Here is an 18,205-nt window from a genome sequence, read left to right as displayed (position 1 = left end):
CGGGCCCGAGGGCACAAAGCTTTTGTCTTTTGACTTCTCACTGTTGGGTTTCTCGACACGGGCATGAGTCTTGCTTTTCTCTGAGGGGGTCAACGCTGCATTCTTGAATACTTGAAGCATTTTTTGTCTGAATCTCTCCTATTCAGTGGGTGAGGCCGATTTGGTCGGGCAAGCAACCCGTTCAGGGGAGGAATTCAATGATGAAGTCAGCGATCTGTGACACCTTTTCTTCAAACTCCATGAGGATGATGGCGAGTGGTGAGACCCACTCCTGGATCGAGATCTTTTAGCTTTCTTCCGACAAGGAGAGTCGCCTCTCGACTCAGCGGAGTATCGCTTTTTCGACAGAGTCGTTGAAGGGGATTTATGTGACCTAATTGCAGCTAACTTCCCTCTACACTCTTTCAGGGCTTTTGCTGTCATTGATCCACACTCCAATGTTATATAAGTGGATCCATTGCACCACAGACACACCGATGGGGGTCCGTAAGAGACATTTTTGCACTGCAGTTGTGGCATTTTTTAAACCCTGATCTTGGAGCTGATGATGCTGACGACGATGCCATTATTTTTTGATAGGTTTCTCGAAGGAACCGAACGCACGATCTTCGAAGTGATAGGTCTCGCGGAAAAACACAACTGAAGCCAACGGTCGTTCTGCGCGCTATATGCCAGTGATGACATCGGCATGGAGACGGAGGCCCTCAAGGGACATTGGGCCTCATTACTAGGTTGCCAGTCCGGTAACAACGGTACCGGTATGCTTGCCGGTATTGTTGTTACTGGACCGGCAAACTCTGAGTTGTGCCACGGGTGACTTTCATTCCGCCAGGTCTGCCCTGGCGGAATGAAAGACACCCGCAAGCACAGCATGCCTGTAGCACCGGCACCGTTATGAACAGTGCCGGTGCTACAGGCATCCCCATTCCCATTGAGCCCTATGGGGCTGAAATGGGAATGAGGGTCTACCGGCAGCGACACCCGCGAAAGGGCAATTACCGGGTCCGGCGGGGTCGGAATACCCTGGTAATTGCCCATTTGCGGGTGCCAGACTTTCATGCCGGTATGGAGGTAGCCTTGCCGCTCTTACTGGCAAGGCTACCTCCAACCTCATAATGAGGCCTATTGAGTCGACAGGCATCAACATGCAGCACCCCCTGTTGGAAATGTTTTCCGAAGTAGCTAAAGCCAGAGATATCATAAAATGAGGAATACATGGGAGGACACAATCCATTTGAAATTATATTCTCATGAAAACCCATCTAGTCCCTTTCTGCTGCCCTAGGCCCAACAAAGTGCATGTGCCCCCCTCCCCCTGCCACTTTAACACTCCACTTTTCCAGACCACGATTCATGGTTACCTGATGCACATGGCTTTGCATTCTGGTAGATGTAACCTTCCCATCAAGATGGGGGACAATGAAGGCTACAATTAACTCTTTTTTGCTTAACATATTTCCATGTGAGGGTTTATGGATTTGAGCAGTTGGTTTATTGTGATTTGTTATAAAAAATAAATTAAAAAAAGAAGAAATAAAACAGAGGTTTTATTTCTTCCCACCAACACCCTTCCTCCCCCTTGTCGCCCCCCTTCCATCCTCTTTCCCCTTTCTCATCTCCCCTTCTCTGGCTCTGCCCGCAATCTAGGCCTTCACTTTGATTCTAACCTCTCCTTTACTCACCACATCTCTCTAACCTCCCGTGTTTGTCGTTTCCATCTCTACAATGTTCATAGAATTTACTCCTCCCTCACTTTCCATGCCACCAAACTTCTAATTTCTTCCCTCATCTTCTCTCATCTAGTCTACTGTTCTGCTCTCCTCTTTGGTCTCCCCGCCTCTCACCTGGCCCCCTTCATATCTCTCTACCACTCTGCAATCCGTACTCTTTGCTCCATCTCTCCTCATGATTCCATCTCGGCTTCACTTTCTTCTCTCGGCTGGCTCTCCTTTCACTCCCAACTTAAATTCAACTTCATCTGTCTTGTCTTTAAATCTCTTCACAATCTTGCCCCTCCCTTCCTTTCCTCCCTCCTTTCCTTCTACTCTCCCTCTCGCCCCCTCCGATCAGCTGACCACTTTTACTCAATGTTCCTTCTCCTCCTTGTGCCCTTTCCCGATTCTGTTCTTTCCAGCTCCTCGCCCCCCTCCCCTGGAACTCTCTACTTCTGCCTATCTGCTCCATCTCCTCTTACTCTTCCTTCTGCTCTACCTTAAAATCCCACCTACTTCACCTTCCCTCCTGACTGCTCTCACTACTTCCTCCGTGCCCCCCGAACCCAGATTCTTAATCTAATGTACTCAGCGAATTGTTCCACACACTGTTTTCGTTGTCTCATATTGCTTCTACTGTATCTTTGATGTTCTTATGTGAATCTTATGTGAGGCACTTTGGATTAAAGCGCTATATAAAATGTAATTAAATACAAATACAAAATACAAAATTTGTATATTTTTCAAGTAGTTGCTTTAAAACAGATTATTCTTGAAATTCACACATTTCTACTAAGAGAAACTATGGGAAAATATGTTGTCAAATTCCTAAATTACAGATGATGCCAAATCCTGCTAACTAAGCGTGTTATGATGAACAAATCACTTTTTCCTTCTGTGCCTTAATCAAGGGAGTTCTAATGTGAATTACATTAGCCCTGTTTTGCACCCAATAGATAATGCTATAATAAATAAACAGAACATATGTGTCAGTCCATAGTTTTCAACAAATCAGCAATATTTAGTATGTGACTTTTTTCATCCAGCGTTGAGGCAATAGAAGAGTTGTGAATCCTTCTGGGCATTGTTAGGCCTTTGCTGCAAACAGCAGAAACCCAGGGGTTTTGATCTGAAAATGTACGAAGGTCCGTGGACAGGCCTGTGACAGCAGACTTCATTCTAGTTCCCAGAGAGCAGAAGGACAACAGTGCATGGGATGTGAGATAACGTTGAATTCCCTCAAGACGCATTGCTTGGCTCCTTTCTCTTAGAAGTTTGGGGAAAGGTTCGCTATTAGAGGTATGATGGGTCTACCACTAAAAAGACCACAGGGAACTCATGTGTGCATGTGTTAAGGATGATAACGCAAGAATACAAATAATTCAGATTGTCATGTCTAAAGGGGTGGACTGACCTGTAGGGCACTCTGGAGATTTCCTGGTAGGGCTCTGCATTCTGTACCTCTTTTATGTCCAGGTTTTCTCATAGGAAAACGAGTGGGTTTGCTGAAAATGTGCAATATGAGGCCACTTTGAACATTATTTCCAGGGCCTCTTTTGGTTCCCAGTCCAGCCCTGCGGTGATGTTTACCCCCAACAGTCCACACCTACGCTTGACTCACGGTCACATATAAACTGCACCCACACGACCCTAAGTGGCCACAGAGGGAATTATCATAGCTATAACAAACAACAACTCATGCTTTTGTGCATCACATGCACGTTTAATTAGTCCGTAGGTGATCTGCTGGGATCAAGCTGAGAAACAGCACAAATTAGCTAATTTCTGTAGGACACTTTAGCAAGAAAAAGCAAGAACTCCTTTAATTACGAAAAGCTGATTAGTTCATATCTGTCTAGCATACAGTACATCACGAGATGTTGCAATGTCAAGAAAGATCTCAGCTACTAGGGGAAATACAATGCACCAAAGGAATCTAGAACTGCAGGTTATTGTAAGGGACCCGCCTAACCACTTGTCCACCAATATGGAAATACTCCTCAGTGTATAACATTTAAAAACATATCTGCCATAGGGATATGCCAACACATGTTTTAATGTAATACTTAAACCTTCTAACCCATTTTAACCAGCACTTGAATTCCTTTTCCTAGTGGAGTAGGGGAACATCCATGCGTAAAATGCACCTGTAAACATTTTCGTCATGACTACTCCTGTACTCCACATTTTCCTTCACTTGTATGGCGGAGAGTGTGCACGAAACAGAATTTCTGTTTCCTCCACTTCCATACAAATTCAACAGAATTTACAGCAGCATGACATGTTGCTGTAAATGCTGTGTATTCCTATGGAATTGTAAAAGCTGCAGGCCATGCGTCCATAACAGGCAGCATTTACTTTATTTGCATTGCAAAGTGCAAAGAGAAAGGTGCAAAGGTGATTACACCTGCATTTACACCTTTGTTTTGCACTTCACAGTGCAAATGAAAAAGAATACATGATCGAGGAGACCTGTTTGCACAAAAGTGCAAATGTGATGTCCCCTTTGTGCGATTTATGAGTACTTGGACCATGAGCGCCACGTGTCCTGTAGAACACAACATACGAGCACTGTGTTTTTAAAATTCCAAATAGCTTTCTAGATTACTAACCCCACAATATGAAGGTATGGGAGAGAACAACAGAGAAGTCTGGAGAAGTCTGAGCAATTCCACTGATTAAGCCGCCTTCAGGAAAGTGAGAACCAGATTCAAATCCCAATCTGGGACACCACCAGGAACCAGCAGAAACTGATTCACAAGGGCCTTCAGGAATTGGTCCATAACCGGAATCCAGAGACCTTTTGAACAGAGACAAAGCCGTCAAATAATATCATTTGACTGTGGTGACCAGAAGGCCTGCAGAGGCTAGTAGCAGAAGGAACTCCATCACTGGAGTGGTGGGGCAAGAGATCCGGTCAATATCGCATTAGCTACACCACGCCTAAAATCTTCTCACCTCACACGTACAGAGATCTTGTTGCTGATTTGCATGCAGCCAGCAACCCCTCGAGCACCTGCTCAGAGAGGTCCCAGTCATTATATCTCATTCTCTCAAGAGCCACACATGTAGGTTGAGGGACTAAGGGTTCGGGTGGAGCACCCGACCTTCCCACTGGGTTAGGAGATCTAGGCAATGAGGCAACCGGAGAGGTGAGCAGATGGTCAGATCCAGGAGGTCTGAGTACCATGTTCTCCTCACCCAATCCGGGGCTATCAAGATCACGTTTGCTCGAAACCTTCTCAAGCTCCTGAGAACCCAAGGAATGACGGTAATCGTCAGGAAGGTGTAGTGGAGGGGAAGGGTCCAATTCACTAGAAACGCATCCCCTAGTGTGCCCCTCGTTGGGAAATCCCACAAGCAGAACTGTGTGCACTTCCTGTTGGACTCCGTGGCAAACAGATCCACTGTTGGGTTACCCCAGAGAGAGAAGGTCTCCTCTAGGACTTCCTGGCACACTTCTCACTCTTGTGAGACAGTGCTCTGCCTGCTTAGAGCATCTGCAAAACTGTTCTCTGTCCCCACCAGATGACCTGCCGAGACTGAGATCTGGCTCTCTAACAGCCAGAATGACAGCTGCAAAGCCTCTCTGCAGAGGGGGAGGGAATGCTGGCCACCTTGCTTGTTTCAGGTAGTGCATGGCCACCATATTGTACTTCAAGATCAGAACATGCTTCCCCTTCAGAGACGGAGCAAACGCTTTCAGGGCAAACCTATTGATTCACAACTCCAGCCTGTTGATGTGATACCTGGCTTCCATCGCAGACCAAAGGCTGCTCACCTGCAGGTCCCGCAGTGAGTGCCCAAACCCATCAGAGACGCATCCGTGACCACCCGGGCCTAAGGCCACGGAGGCCAGAAGGGTTGCTCCACCAGTAAATTGCTGCTGCTGGCCCACCAAGAACGGTCATTGACCACTGACCTGGACATCATGAGGATGTCCTTGAGGGGTCCGAGGTACTGGGACCACTGGCCTCGAAGGCTCCATTGTAAAGATCTAATTCGCAGACTGGCCTCTGGCACAAGAAAAATACAGGAGGCCGTGAGGCCTAAGAGGTGGAATGAAGGAAGCCACTGGTAACCAGAGGAACAGAGTAGGGCAGCGGCATGTGCCTTTCCATAGTGGGACCCTAGTCCAAGATGTCAGTTAGTTCATAACTCTGGGCTGGTACTGGGCTGGTACTGTCGAAGCATTCATCCCCAGACTGTCGACCACTCTGTCCACTAGTGACCTAAATTTGGAATGGGTGTGAGTGTATGGCTGAGTCTGCTGATGTACCTAGTGCACTAGCATCATGCAGCCCCTATGCCAAGGCCAGAGGTCTGCCTGGTCATCAAAATAATCTACTCCACCAGCCTCTGAATATATAGGGTCGATGTCGCCTGATCGTCCCTGCCATCAGCGCTGAAAATGTGCACTATGGAGTTGAAGAAATCGGACTGGGAAAGCGGGACAAAGAATCAATCGAAGCTTAACCTTCAACGTCGAAGGGGTGGCTGTCGGCTGAAATTTTGGCGCTGAGAGTGCGTCGAGAAGAATGCAGCCCCGAGGCTTGCAGGAAGGTCATGACTTTGAGGAGCCAGAGTTGTGTAGGTGTCGGTGACGCTATCAGGGTTGGCAACAGGTTGCGCAATGGCAGGGTTGACTGGTGGGCAGTTATAGTACACAGGGTGGGAAGATGCTTTCATAGGAGGAGATGGTGAAAGGGAATGGGCAGGGGGTTTCTGTCTTATCTTCCTTAACCTTAAGCTGTACAGGTCTCCCAAGTCAAAATGGCAGAACCATAGTTGGGAAGCTGATTGGCTGAACATTCATGATCAATCACTTTGGAATTTCTTAACTGCCTTTCATAGAAGTTGTTGAAGAGTCAGGTTGTGTATTATAGTATTCCCTTAAATTAGGCCCAAAGAAGAACTTGTTAGAAGGAAAGAGTTTCAGCAGAAGTCAGAAGCAGTCAATTCCAGGAAAAGGAAGAAGTGTGGGTCTGCAGCAACAGAGAATTCAGGTGGGAGCGCAGCATATTGTGAGCCTGGATATGAACAGTTAAAGGTTAAAAAGTTATTTGAATAAACTGTCAGCTGAGAAATTATTGGAGACTTTCACTTAAGCAGCCCTTTATTTACAGCAGAAAACACTAGTAGGTTACAGGACAGTGTAAGCATTTTTAAATACACGGCTCGTGGCTCGCGGTTTGTTTTTTCAGCCGTCATTTCTTTTGGAGTAGCATTCATTGAAGCAGCTCCATCGTCGCGCAATCGTGTGAAGGAGTTGGAATCTCCTGAGCAGAGCAACGTAATGAGGCAACAAGCCGACAAGTCATTGCACATGCGCACAATCAAAAGGACACTAACTTTGCACTTGCAAGAATATAGTACAGATAAAAAAGGATTTTATTCTCTCCTGAGTCAGTTCTGTTTTACAAGAAGTACGTTTAAATTAGTTTAGGTAATTTGGATTAGTAGTTAGGTTAAATGCAGCAAGAAATAGACTAAGAAGCTCCATACCGAGTCACTTTTCTTCTGTTTTCAAAAGAGAGAGAGAGAGATCTCAAATTCCACCTCTTGGCATCGGAAGGGGTGTGACAGGTAAAAGTTAAGTTAAAATGACATCAATATAGGAGAATAGTTTTGATTCTGAAATTTAAGTGACAATATGGACTAGTTGTCCCTCTGCAGAATGTGGTAGCCGGAGCAGAGCAAGCCTGCTTGAGAATCATCTGTCTCTTTTATTATTTTATCCACTACCCCCTTGCCACTTCCCAGGGTTTCTGACTCAACTGTAATTAGGAAGGTTGGATTGGAGGCGTCCGGAGAGGGGTCTGTGGGACCAGCAGCTCCTGCAGAGAAGCAGGGCTGGACTGGGAACTAAATAATTACTGTAGACCAAAAGAGACCCTGGAAATAAAGTTCTAAGTGGCCCTGTATGACACCTTTTCAGCAAGCCCAATGCTTTTCCTATGAGAAAATGTGGAAATACCACAGAAAAGAGGCCCAGGGTGCAGAGGCCCACCGGGAAATCATATCTCATCCTCCCAAGAGCCACACATGTAGGTTGAGGGAATCCGGGGGTGGGTGAAACACCCGACCTTTTGATTCGGTTAGGAGATTCGGACACCGAGGCAACCACTGAGATGGACAGATGGACAGATCCAAGAGATCAGAATACCACGTTCACCTCGCCCAGTCCAGGGCGATTAAGATCATGGTTGCTCGAAATCTCTTCAACCCCCTGAGAACCCAAGGAATGACGGAATCGGGGGGAAAGCGTAGTGTAGAGGGAAGGTCCAGTGCACCAGAAACGTGTCAGCCCAGTGTCCCCCAATGCACCCTGCGCAGGGAATTTCCTCGAGCAAAAAAACTGTTTGTACGTCCTGTTGGACTCCATGGCAAACAGATCCACTATCGGGGTACCCCAGAGAGAGAAGACCTCATCTAGGACTTCCTGGCATACTTCCCACTTGTCTGAGAGTGTGCTCTGCCTGCTCAAAACATCTGCCAAGGTGTTCTCTGTACCCGCCAGATGAACTGCTGAGACTGAAATCCAGCTCTCCGGTAACCAGAACCACAGCTGCATTGCCTCTGTGCAGAGGGGACAGGAATGCACACCACCTTGCTTGTTGAGGTAGTGCATTGCCACTGTGCTGTCTGTTAGAATCTGGACATACTTCCCCTTGAGAGACGAGCAAACAGGTTCAGGGCTAACCTGAAGGCCCACATCTCCAGCCTGTTGATGTGCCACCTGGCTTCTGTCATTTACCAAAGACCACTCACCTGCAAGTCCTCGCACTGAGCAATCCAACCCTTCAGAGATGCATCTGTGACCACTCTGGCCTGAGGCCAAGGAGGCCAGAAGTGCTCCCCGCCAGAAGATTTCTGCGGTTGTCCCACCAGCTGAGGTTGTGGGCCATTTGGTTGGACACTTTGAGAGGATCTGTGAGCGCTCCCAGGCACTGAGACCACTAGCCCCTTAGGAGCCACTGAAATGATTTCATGTGCAGTCTGACCGCTGGCAGTATAAAAATATAGGAGGCCACAAGACTTAAGAGGTGGAGGAAGGAAGCCGCTGGTAAGGTGGTGTGGTTCTGGAACAGACTCACCATCTGAACAATGCTGATTACTCTCTCCTCGGGTGGAAAGCCTTTCCTACCCTAGTGTTTAGGACTGCCCCAATGAATTGGAGCCTCTGGATTGGTGTTGTGTGGGACTTTTGTAAATTCAGGGAGAAGCCCAACATGTGGAGTGGTGAGCAGGTGTCCTTCAGGTGGGACAAAACCCACTCTGCCGATTTCCCTCAGATCAGCCAGTCATCCAAGTATGGGAATACGTGGACACCAGATCTCCTGAGGTGAGCCGCGACTACTGCAATGAGCTTGGTGAAGACCCTTGGAGCGGAGGTCAACCCAAAGGGAAGCACCTTGAACTGATAGTGCTTGTCCCCAATGGTCCGGTTGAGAGATTTAATAAAACTCTCAAAGGCATGCTGGGTGTTTTGGAAGAGCCCATGAGGAGGAAGATGGACCTCCTACTAATATACCTGCTGTTTGCCTATGAAGAGGTGCCTCAGGAGGGTGTTGGATTCATCCCCTTTGAGCTCATCTTTGGACACCCAATTAGGGGTCCCCTTGCCCTAGTTAGAGAAGACTTGGAAGCCACCCCTCCAGTTCAATCCAATCATGTTGTGGACTATGTGTTAGGCATCAGGAGGAAGATGGCACAGATGATGGGCCAGGGATCATCAAACATCAAGGCCAGCCAGGAGCTGAATAAGTACTGGTATGATCTCAAGGTCTCACAGGTGGACTGGACTCCTGGCCGAGAGATCCTTGTCACGGAGCCAACAAACCACAGAGCTTTGGTAGATAAGTGGACTGGACCCTTCAGGATAATATTCAAGATTATCGGAGTCAACTACTTGGTTAACATGGGTACCCCTGAGGTAGCCCCTAAGGACTTACATATAAACAGGCTCAAACCCTACCACTGTGCCAGGCCACCTCCTAAATATTAGGAAAACCTGGAACCTCCTTCCTTTCGAACACCTCCAAGCATCTTTTAACCACTCTTGTCTTCTCTAACCTGGACTACTGTGCCAAGATCCACTTTGGTCTCCCCAACTATGATTTCTGTCCTCTCAACAAAATCATTAACTTTGCTACCAGGACTCTCTTTGAACTCCCTCACTTCACACCTACTTCCTCGTACTGCCATCAGGCTGGATGGCTGATGATGCAAAACAGGGCCAGATTTAAATGTCTTCTCCTGGTTCACAAATCTATCCACGGTAAGGCCCCACTGTATCTATCCTCCTCTATCCAACTTTACAAGCGTTCACATAATCTCTGCTCTGCCCCCTCGACTACCTTTGTGGCGCCTCACCCTACCTGTGCTTCCTCTCGCTTACACTCTTTTTGCTCCACTTGAATGTAATTCTCTTCCCCCGAATATCTTAGAAACAGTGCACATGGATATGTTCAAAACCAAACTAAAATACTACCTCCTCACCTTTGAGTTACCTTCTTAACCTACCTCTCACCCTCCTCCTAGCTAACATGTTTCCCTCACCTCTAACCTGCCTCTGCCCCTCACCTACTCTGCCTCCACTCTAGTACTTCACCCATCATGGTCACATCCCGAGCAGAGCTGGCTGTACCGCCTACCTGTACTTAAAAATGTCTACTGTTCACTGTCCTTAATCTATGTATGTCTACTTATGTATTGTCCCCGGTGACTGGTCCATTTACTTCCCTCCACAACCTGGTCAGAATGTCCCTCAAACTTTTTGTATCTATTGTATGTTCTTTTGTGATCAAAAGAGCATTGTTCCTCCTGTAGATAAATCAATACATTTCCTGAAACAAAAAGTCCTCTCTGGAAGCCCCTAAAACCTCCAAAAGAGCGAGGTTGCTGGTCTGATCTGGTCTGTCCTGTCCTTGCGAGAACACTTTAGTCACTAGTTTGGACAAGATTGCCAGTAACATAGCTGTCTAGGTACTGTTTTTTTTCTTTGTTAGTTTTGCATCATTGGAGGAATGAGAAAAGTTCAGTACTTTTAAAGGACAAATCCAGAATTCGGTCTTGAACATCTTCAGCAAACTTGGTTGCGTGCATCCAGGCTGATGGCATCATGTCCATGCCTACAGCCATACCCATACTTCAGTGTCTATGTTAGACAATGACACCACCAACATGTCTAAAGCAACACACGTTGCCTTCACAGACCAGATTTGAAGACTGCCTGGCATTCGACAGGTAAATCTGGTAGAAATCTCATATTTCTCTCCATAATCATTGATTGGCAGCCACCAATAACCTGTCGGCATTAGCCTGTCTTAAATGTAGCACAGAGGTGGTATATATCTTTTTTCCAGAAGATTCTAACAACCTGTCCTCTTTGGAAAGACATGACACAGCTAAATACACAGAGGAGATATATTGCAGCCGACGGCTTGGAATACAAGGATGCCGCTGCCACCGCAGATCAATGTGGTTATAGGTGTGATAACAAAGGCATTTCCTCACCCTTGATCCGTCTGTAACTGGCATCTAGTCATTTGTTGATAGATGGGTTAGAGTGAGGTTTGAGCCATAGATTTTTGGCCACCTCTAAAACATCCTTTTGGAAAGGAATGCTAGAGCGGTTCGATGCTCTCAAGGCTAATACCTCTGCCAGCACACCTCTTTCCGGTTGCATTTGCTGAGGCATAGGTAGGCCACCAGGTAAGATATTCTTGTGTGGAAGAAAAGTCTGATTCATTGTTGCAACCTAGTATCTCATCTTTCAGAGCTGTCAGCTACTCATGCTCAGTGATGAGTTAGGGCAATGCGCTTTGAGGTGTCTTTCACCCCACTATCGTCCTTGAAGCTCACAGTTTCTCTTTTTCTCCTGACCAATGTCCAACGAGAGTGTCAGAACTTGTGGAAATATAATCACCAGCCCTACTTTGCACCCTGCACTTCTGAATATCTGTAAACAGGGTGTTTAGTCAATCCTTGAATCTAGGATAATAGTTTCCTAGCACAGGGACTAATTAAAAGTACCATAGACATATGTTGTTGTTTGATAAAGCAGCTGTTCCATGCACTTTTTAAATCAAAATAATATTGAAGTAACTTTACTCAAAACAACTTCTCCACTTTAATTAGCATACAATATTCCAGCAAACCTGTATGCTTCGGATGGAGGCCTCTGTAAAGCGTTAAAGGAAGAGTATGTGTGTAAAAGCTGGACGGTGCTAGGGAAGGAGCTCTAGGTAGGCAATATGTTGAAACGGCATAGAGATGAACCCATTTCTTGATGTACAACATGAAAGGTGAACATGATTACCGGATGTCCCTATTTCATGATTCCACAATGTTCTGAATGGAAAGGTACAGAAAGTGGCAGTATATCTGTTGCTATTGAACCCACGGTATTAATGCCTGCAACCTGTGGCTCTCCAGATGTTTGGGCTACAACTCCCCTGATCCTTCACCATAGACTATGCTCGCCAAGGCTGATGGGAGTTGTAGTTCAAAACATCTGGAGAGTCAACGGTTGCAGACTCTTACAAATAAAATCGCTCAAGCATAAATTAAGAGTATGCTGCAAGTCTCAGAGTACCTACGTGAACATATAGAGACATAAGCCTCAGAGATGACCAGCGATATCATGTTCTTCAAATGGTAGGTGTTATTATATCATCTGTAATGCCTGGTAAAGAGCCCTCCCTACCACTTCAATCTTGCTGTCACCTTCCCTAAGGTGAACATGACCTTCAGGATTCAGAGACAAGAATACATCGGGCATCCGTAATGTTTAGAGAAACAATTCGATTCGCAGTCTTTCATTTTTGGAAAATAAATGTTGAAAGCTTTTAAGTTTAGGCCACATTAAAAGCCGGCAATAGTAACATGGGGATTGAATCCTGTTCACCTGTGCGTAAAATCAGCAGTGCACTCGATGAACAGAAGGTGTTAATATTTCCTTATAAAGCAGAACTGTAGAGAGTGAGGGCCGAGAGGCATCTGAAAGAGAGCACTCATTTTCCTGGAATGTTTCACTTGAAGTTGCTAATGTTTTCATGGAGGTGCTTTAAACATAATTTTCCAGCTCCTGCGGAAGGCACTGTGACATCAGAACTCTACTGTGATCAGAGACATATGATATCAGAAGTAGTTCAACATAAGGACGAAGGCTGAGCAGAAAGCCCATGCACCAATGGGCTGAGAAATGGAGGCTCCACTTGCTCCTGTCAATATTCAATGCAGTGCTGCAGATGTCATTTTTGCCACTCCCCAGGCTCTCAAATTGGATGGAATGACTGGCCCAATCAGAGACGAGAAGAATTCCTGCTAATCAGAGTGTGCACTGTGTTTATGGGCAGAATGTTCGGTGTGCTCTCACGTGCTAGCCTGCCCTGCTTTCCAGCCATGAGGTATCCAGAGATCTTTCAACACTCTGATTTGATGTAAGCAAGGCATTCACGCCAATCTTGGGCAAACATGGCCCCCTACAATTGGGACATCCTTAGGATTACTTTGCGCAATGGTGCAGCATGTGGCGCCTAATGCAACAATTCTGTGCTACCTGCAAACATGTCACTCACTCCTAATAATGATATTACAGACAGGGAAACATTTCAACATATCAGTGATCCATGTATTATAATAAAAATACTGTTAATATTTAGCTCAATGGTCTGTATTTTATCAACTGCGGAAGGATTGAAGACAGAGCCTGCCACAGATGGCATCCATGTTTCACTCAGATCCATGTTGCACCATCTGGTTTCACCCATCCAGCTTTCTTAATGGCATAGAACAGCCTTAGAGTCTACAGCGTTGTACATACACACGGCTCACGTGCCATTACCTTGCAGAGCAGGGGTCACCTTTGCACTTACCGTGTTGGCTTAGGGCCATCAGAAGATGGCTGCAAACCCATTTGCTCAAGGACCAACTCCTCTTAAGAAACCCAACCCCATGAACTTCTCTCCCTCTGTGGAGGCGTAGACATAGTAGTTATGGAATCTACGCAAGAGCCAAATGTCAAGGAATCCCACCTTGACACGCCAATTCATCCTATGCATATTAGTGCATATCCGGCCTCGGTTGTGAGTGAAAGCCATGTACACGCATTCTTTGCCTGCTTTGTAATATATCAATCAAGACCATTGCAGGTGAATCAGCAAATATACGTAAATGCTCAAGGCCTTAGCTTTAGTTCCGAAGGCACCTCTTTAGAGCCAGAGCTCCTCTGTAACGTGCTGATGTCATGCCCTCTTATAGCAGCTGGAACAAATGCTCTCCTTCTTGAAAAGAAAGATGCTTCCATTTTCCATGGCACAACGTGTTCTTCCAGCCGTGGATGTGGCAGGCCTTCCTATTGTGGCCTGAAAGAGAAGCGCTCTGCTTCCCACTTCCATTCTGCCGTTCTGTTGGGGATGCATTTAGCTCACTGTGTTCCCTTAGAACCAATTCAATAGAAAGGTGGCTCTATTGCGGGAGCACGGCTACCTATGCCTTTATTATGTATTACAATTTAACTGATGGGAATTTCCAATTTAATCAAATGTTTTGGGGCTTGTACCCTCATTGATGTCAGACGTTCTCAAACAGATGGAAAAAAATTCCTCAAAGAAACATGAAAAACCACCTCAAACACTGACATTTGGCACTGATGGCATACAAAAACGGACAGATTTCTCCCATCAGTCCCTAACTTCACCTACAAAGCTGATTGCTAACAGCAGCCTACTTTGTCAAGCAGGGTCTTAATACAGAACTGAGACACAGGGGGTCATTACAGGTTTACCGGTCTGGGAACTACGGTACTGGTAAGCTTGCCGGTACCGTAGTTCCCGGACTGACAAACTACGAGTTCTGCTTGCGGGTGCCATTACGGCTGCCAGGTCTTTCCTGGCGGCCGTACTGGCACCCGGAAGCAGAACTTGACGGTAAGGCCGGCACCGTAATTAACGGTGCTGGCGCTACCATGCTCCCCATTCCCATTGAGCCCTATAGGGCTCAAATGGGAATGGGGACTGACACTTACCGGCACACGGCAATGGGTAATTACAAGGTCAGACGGGGCCAGAATGCCCTGGTTGCCGGGTGCCGGATAAAAAACGACTCTTGCGGCAGCCGTGCCGGTAATTATCAGCACGGCTACCGCTATAGTCGTAATGACTCTTATCCAAATCATCTTTACCCTGTTTTTTTGATCAATGATAAATCATGGCTATCCCTTGTTTCTCCATGGCCAAGCCGGGCTTGTTACCGTTGTTCTCCTCGCCGTAACCCTTCACCCGGGAGCGACTAAATATGTCCTAGACAAGAACACTCAATTATGTACCTGCAGGACTGCATCAGGCCAGACAAACTCTGGAAAAACCCGGCATCTTTCTTCTCTTTTAAGTAATCCAACATTTTCTGAAAAAGCAAAACAAAATTGAATTTGGTTAATCACAGTTCCTGCAGTACCTCCCAGGAACGTAGTCACTTTGGTCATCTTAAAGGTTTTTGAAAAACTCCAGTTAAGGTGGAGACAGACAAGCATGCCTACTGGAAAACAAATGTTCCAACGTAATGAAAACTCAGCCCTGGTAGTGCTTCTGAATGGGGAAAGGGCTGGGACACAGTCTATGCATGGGAATGTCAGAAGTCACCCAATTTCCCACGAGACCATTTTAACTCAGGCTTGGGAGAATGACTGGCCACATAAACAGAGTGGCTTCTATCTGCAAGTTGTAAAGGCGGGGTGGAGGGAATCAGGGGGACTACTCAAGATCCAGGTTGTTGCCAAATCAGATTGTTAGAGCATTGGGCACTGCCACCATGGATCAGGTTACCTACCACCTTTCTGTCATCATTTTGTTCCCAGTGTTGTCTTCACTCCACCAGTTTCCATTCAAGGCAAACAACTTCATGATGTAGTCACATATACAGCAAGTGAGGGGTTTCATCCACTAAGTGGTACCGTTTCTAAACAACCACATTTCGAGAGACATTATACTGCATGTGTTATGTACATCTATTCACTGCGTTTGGTTAAGGAGAAATCACCATCTTTTTAAAACCTTATTTCTCATTTGGGGCTTTCCTCCATAGAGTTTGTTATTTTTAGTGCTTTAAATTAGTAAACATATATAAAAAAGGACAGGAAATGTAAAAGAAAGTATAAACTAAAGCAAAAGAGAATGAAACAAAAAGGCTTCATACCTGTTGAACAACAGTGTTTCCACCATTGAGAATGGCAATACCGAGTTTCAGCGTTTCCACAACCATAGGGCTCATTTCACCTGTAGGAACAAGAACAGATCATTGAATTCTAGACACATCCTTCACTTGTAATCAAGACCCTGTTATACCGAGCACCCCTCCGCCCCATTCCCTCCTTAACAGGCTGGTGACTAACCCAGGAGACAGCTGGAGATATGACAGGCAGGTTGATTTTCCATGAGTTTATACATTATCTGTCCTCTCATTAGGGTATGGCTGAGTTCGAATTATCTTTGAAATACCCTTTTATTCTTCTTTGAAGTACTTTGACAGCATAGTGAAAATGTAATTTGCAATGTATACATTCTTCAAAAAATGTATTCGTTTTTCGTTCATAAACATTATACTTCTCTTTGCAACACAACCTGGTGGGAATTAGGGGTAGCGATTGTAGACTGTGCCAGGAATAAGCGAACCAGTCATGCAACATTTTTGCAAGTAGATGAACATTACAAAACTGTGCTTAACCAGGAGAAGCAATTCAGGGGAATAACATATTCTTAGCTTAGTAACTCCTATGTTATTGTTGGTTGCATAATAGTCTACAAAACATGTGGCACAATCAATTAAACTCAATCAGAGGAGAAGGCAATGACACACAAACTATACACGAGAAAGAAACATGTTCCCGATAAGAAAACGGGATACTTGGCAAGAAATGTAAGATTGACAAGACTAAAGTGTTGCAAACTAAGTAAAATGGCAATGCTTCACACATTTTCATTTTGAAGCAGAACATAACAATAGTGGGTTGTTGCTGGAATATTTCATGTACACACTTGCAATTCTTTTTTTTATTCACTTTTTATTAGAATTTTCAAAACCATAAACCACAAAACAAACCAAACCATAATGTACAAATGTGTCACAACATGTCACCATATATCCATTTGGTTATCCTGATGCGGTATCGCCACCATATATGTGTCTGTTGTGCTCTCTGTACGTTAGCTACACCACCCGCCTTCCCTGCAAACAACCCAACAAGCCTTTATTGGTCCTTACTGCCTGTTCGTTCACCGTTTAGACATTACATTCCGCATCTAATCACAATAATACATTATTTCTTCTCACGCGTAATCATGACTCTCAGGTTCTGGGATCATGGGTTCAAACAGAGACTGTGTTAGCACATTCCAAGACACAGTATCGTCACTGAGTTCGTTTAAGTCCTGGCTGGCCGCTTTTTGGCACACTGTCGTTTCTGGCAGTGTCAATTTCTGTAAATCACTCCACCACATGTCGACCACAGCGCTTTTACAGAGATTTCCAGTTCATTGCTGTACTACGCTTTGCTAACACATAGGCAGAGGCGTTGCTAGGGGGGGGACTAAGGGGGCTATAGCCCCGGATCTTTTGGTTGTAGCCCCGGATAGAAGCTCAGGGGTTACAACTGAAAAGGCTAGCTAGCCCCCAGTCCAGAAAGTCCCAAAAGTAGCGTAGCCCCGGATCTTTTCCAGATCTAGCAACACCCCTGCACATAGGCTAGGTCCTTCATCCTACTTACGTATCGTCTATTCTTCAATCTTGGGGAAATGCCCAACATGCAGGCTGCAGGGGAATGGACATTCAGGGTAATATCTCCCCTGGACATTCTGCTCGCAATTTCTCCCCAGTATTGTTGTATTTCCAAAAAAGTCCAAAACATATGAAATATCCCTGCATTCTCTTGGTTACATCTGGGGCATTGTTGTTTGTCTACGATTTTGAAACTGGAGATTTTGTGAGGCATTAAGTAAGCTCTTTGTGTTATGTAAAGTTGTATCAGTTGCAGTTTGGCGGATCTAGATACTTGTTTGTGATACCTGATTACTCTCCTCCATTCTGCGTCAGTGAAGGGCTTACCCAACTCTGTCTCCCACTTATATCGTACATTCAGTGCACTTGGGAAATAATTAGAGAGGAATAGGTCATAAAGTCTGGACACTGAATGCCTCCCTTACGAAATGTTGAAAACGGTTTACACCGCAACATGCATGGCTACCTGTCCGCAAAATGTTGGCCACCTTCGTTTTAGTGCATGTGTTATGGTTTGGTGTAGTAAGTACTGTCCCACATGTATACCTGTGCATTCCCTCAGCGTCTGGAAGTCCATTAATGTATCATATTGCAACAGATCGCCTATCGTGACAACCCTCAAGGGCTCCCAGTGTTTGCATACACCAGATCGTAATTGCCATCCATCTGACAGCACCGCAGACAGGGGAATCTGAGGAAACGGATCCTTGACCCGA

The 18,205-nt window shown here is 45.7% G+C and overlaps 1 protein-coding gene across 7 annotated transcripts in view; it reads right to left on the bottom strand.

The window, feature by feature from the left end:
* RYR3 (ryanodine receptor 3) overlaps positions 1 to 18,205 on the bottom strand; it is a 1,751,462-nt gene that overhangs the window by 342,295 nt on the left and 1,390,962 nt on the right. For all 7 annotated transcript variants that reach the window (XM_069638568.1, XM_069638566.1, XM_069638573.1 and 4 more), the window contains 2 exons: positions 15,912 to 15,991; positions 15,046 to 15,122 (listed from right to left, as the gene is read on the bottom strand). In XM_069638568.1, coding sequence (XP_069494669.1) covers positions 15,046 to 15,122; positions 15,912 to 15,991 — 157 coding nt within the window. The remainder of the gene's footprint in view (positions 1 to 15,045; positions 15,123 to 15,911; positions 15,992 to 18,205) is intronic.

Source organism: Ambystoma mexicanum, chromosome 14 (genome assembly GCF_040938575.1).
Source record: "Ambystoma mexicanum isolate Mex_15411 chromosome 14, UKY_AmexF1_1, whole genome shotgun sequence".
In the NCBI taxonomy this organism is placed as follows: Eukaryota; Metazoa; Chordata; class Amphibia; order Caudata; family Ambystomatidae; genus Ambystoma; species Ambystoma mexicanum.
The sequence above is the reverse complement of the archived record's forward strand: the minus strand, read 5'-3'. Positions and strand labels throughout refer to the sequence as shown.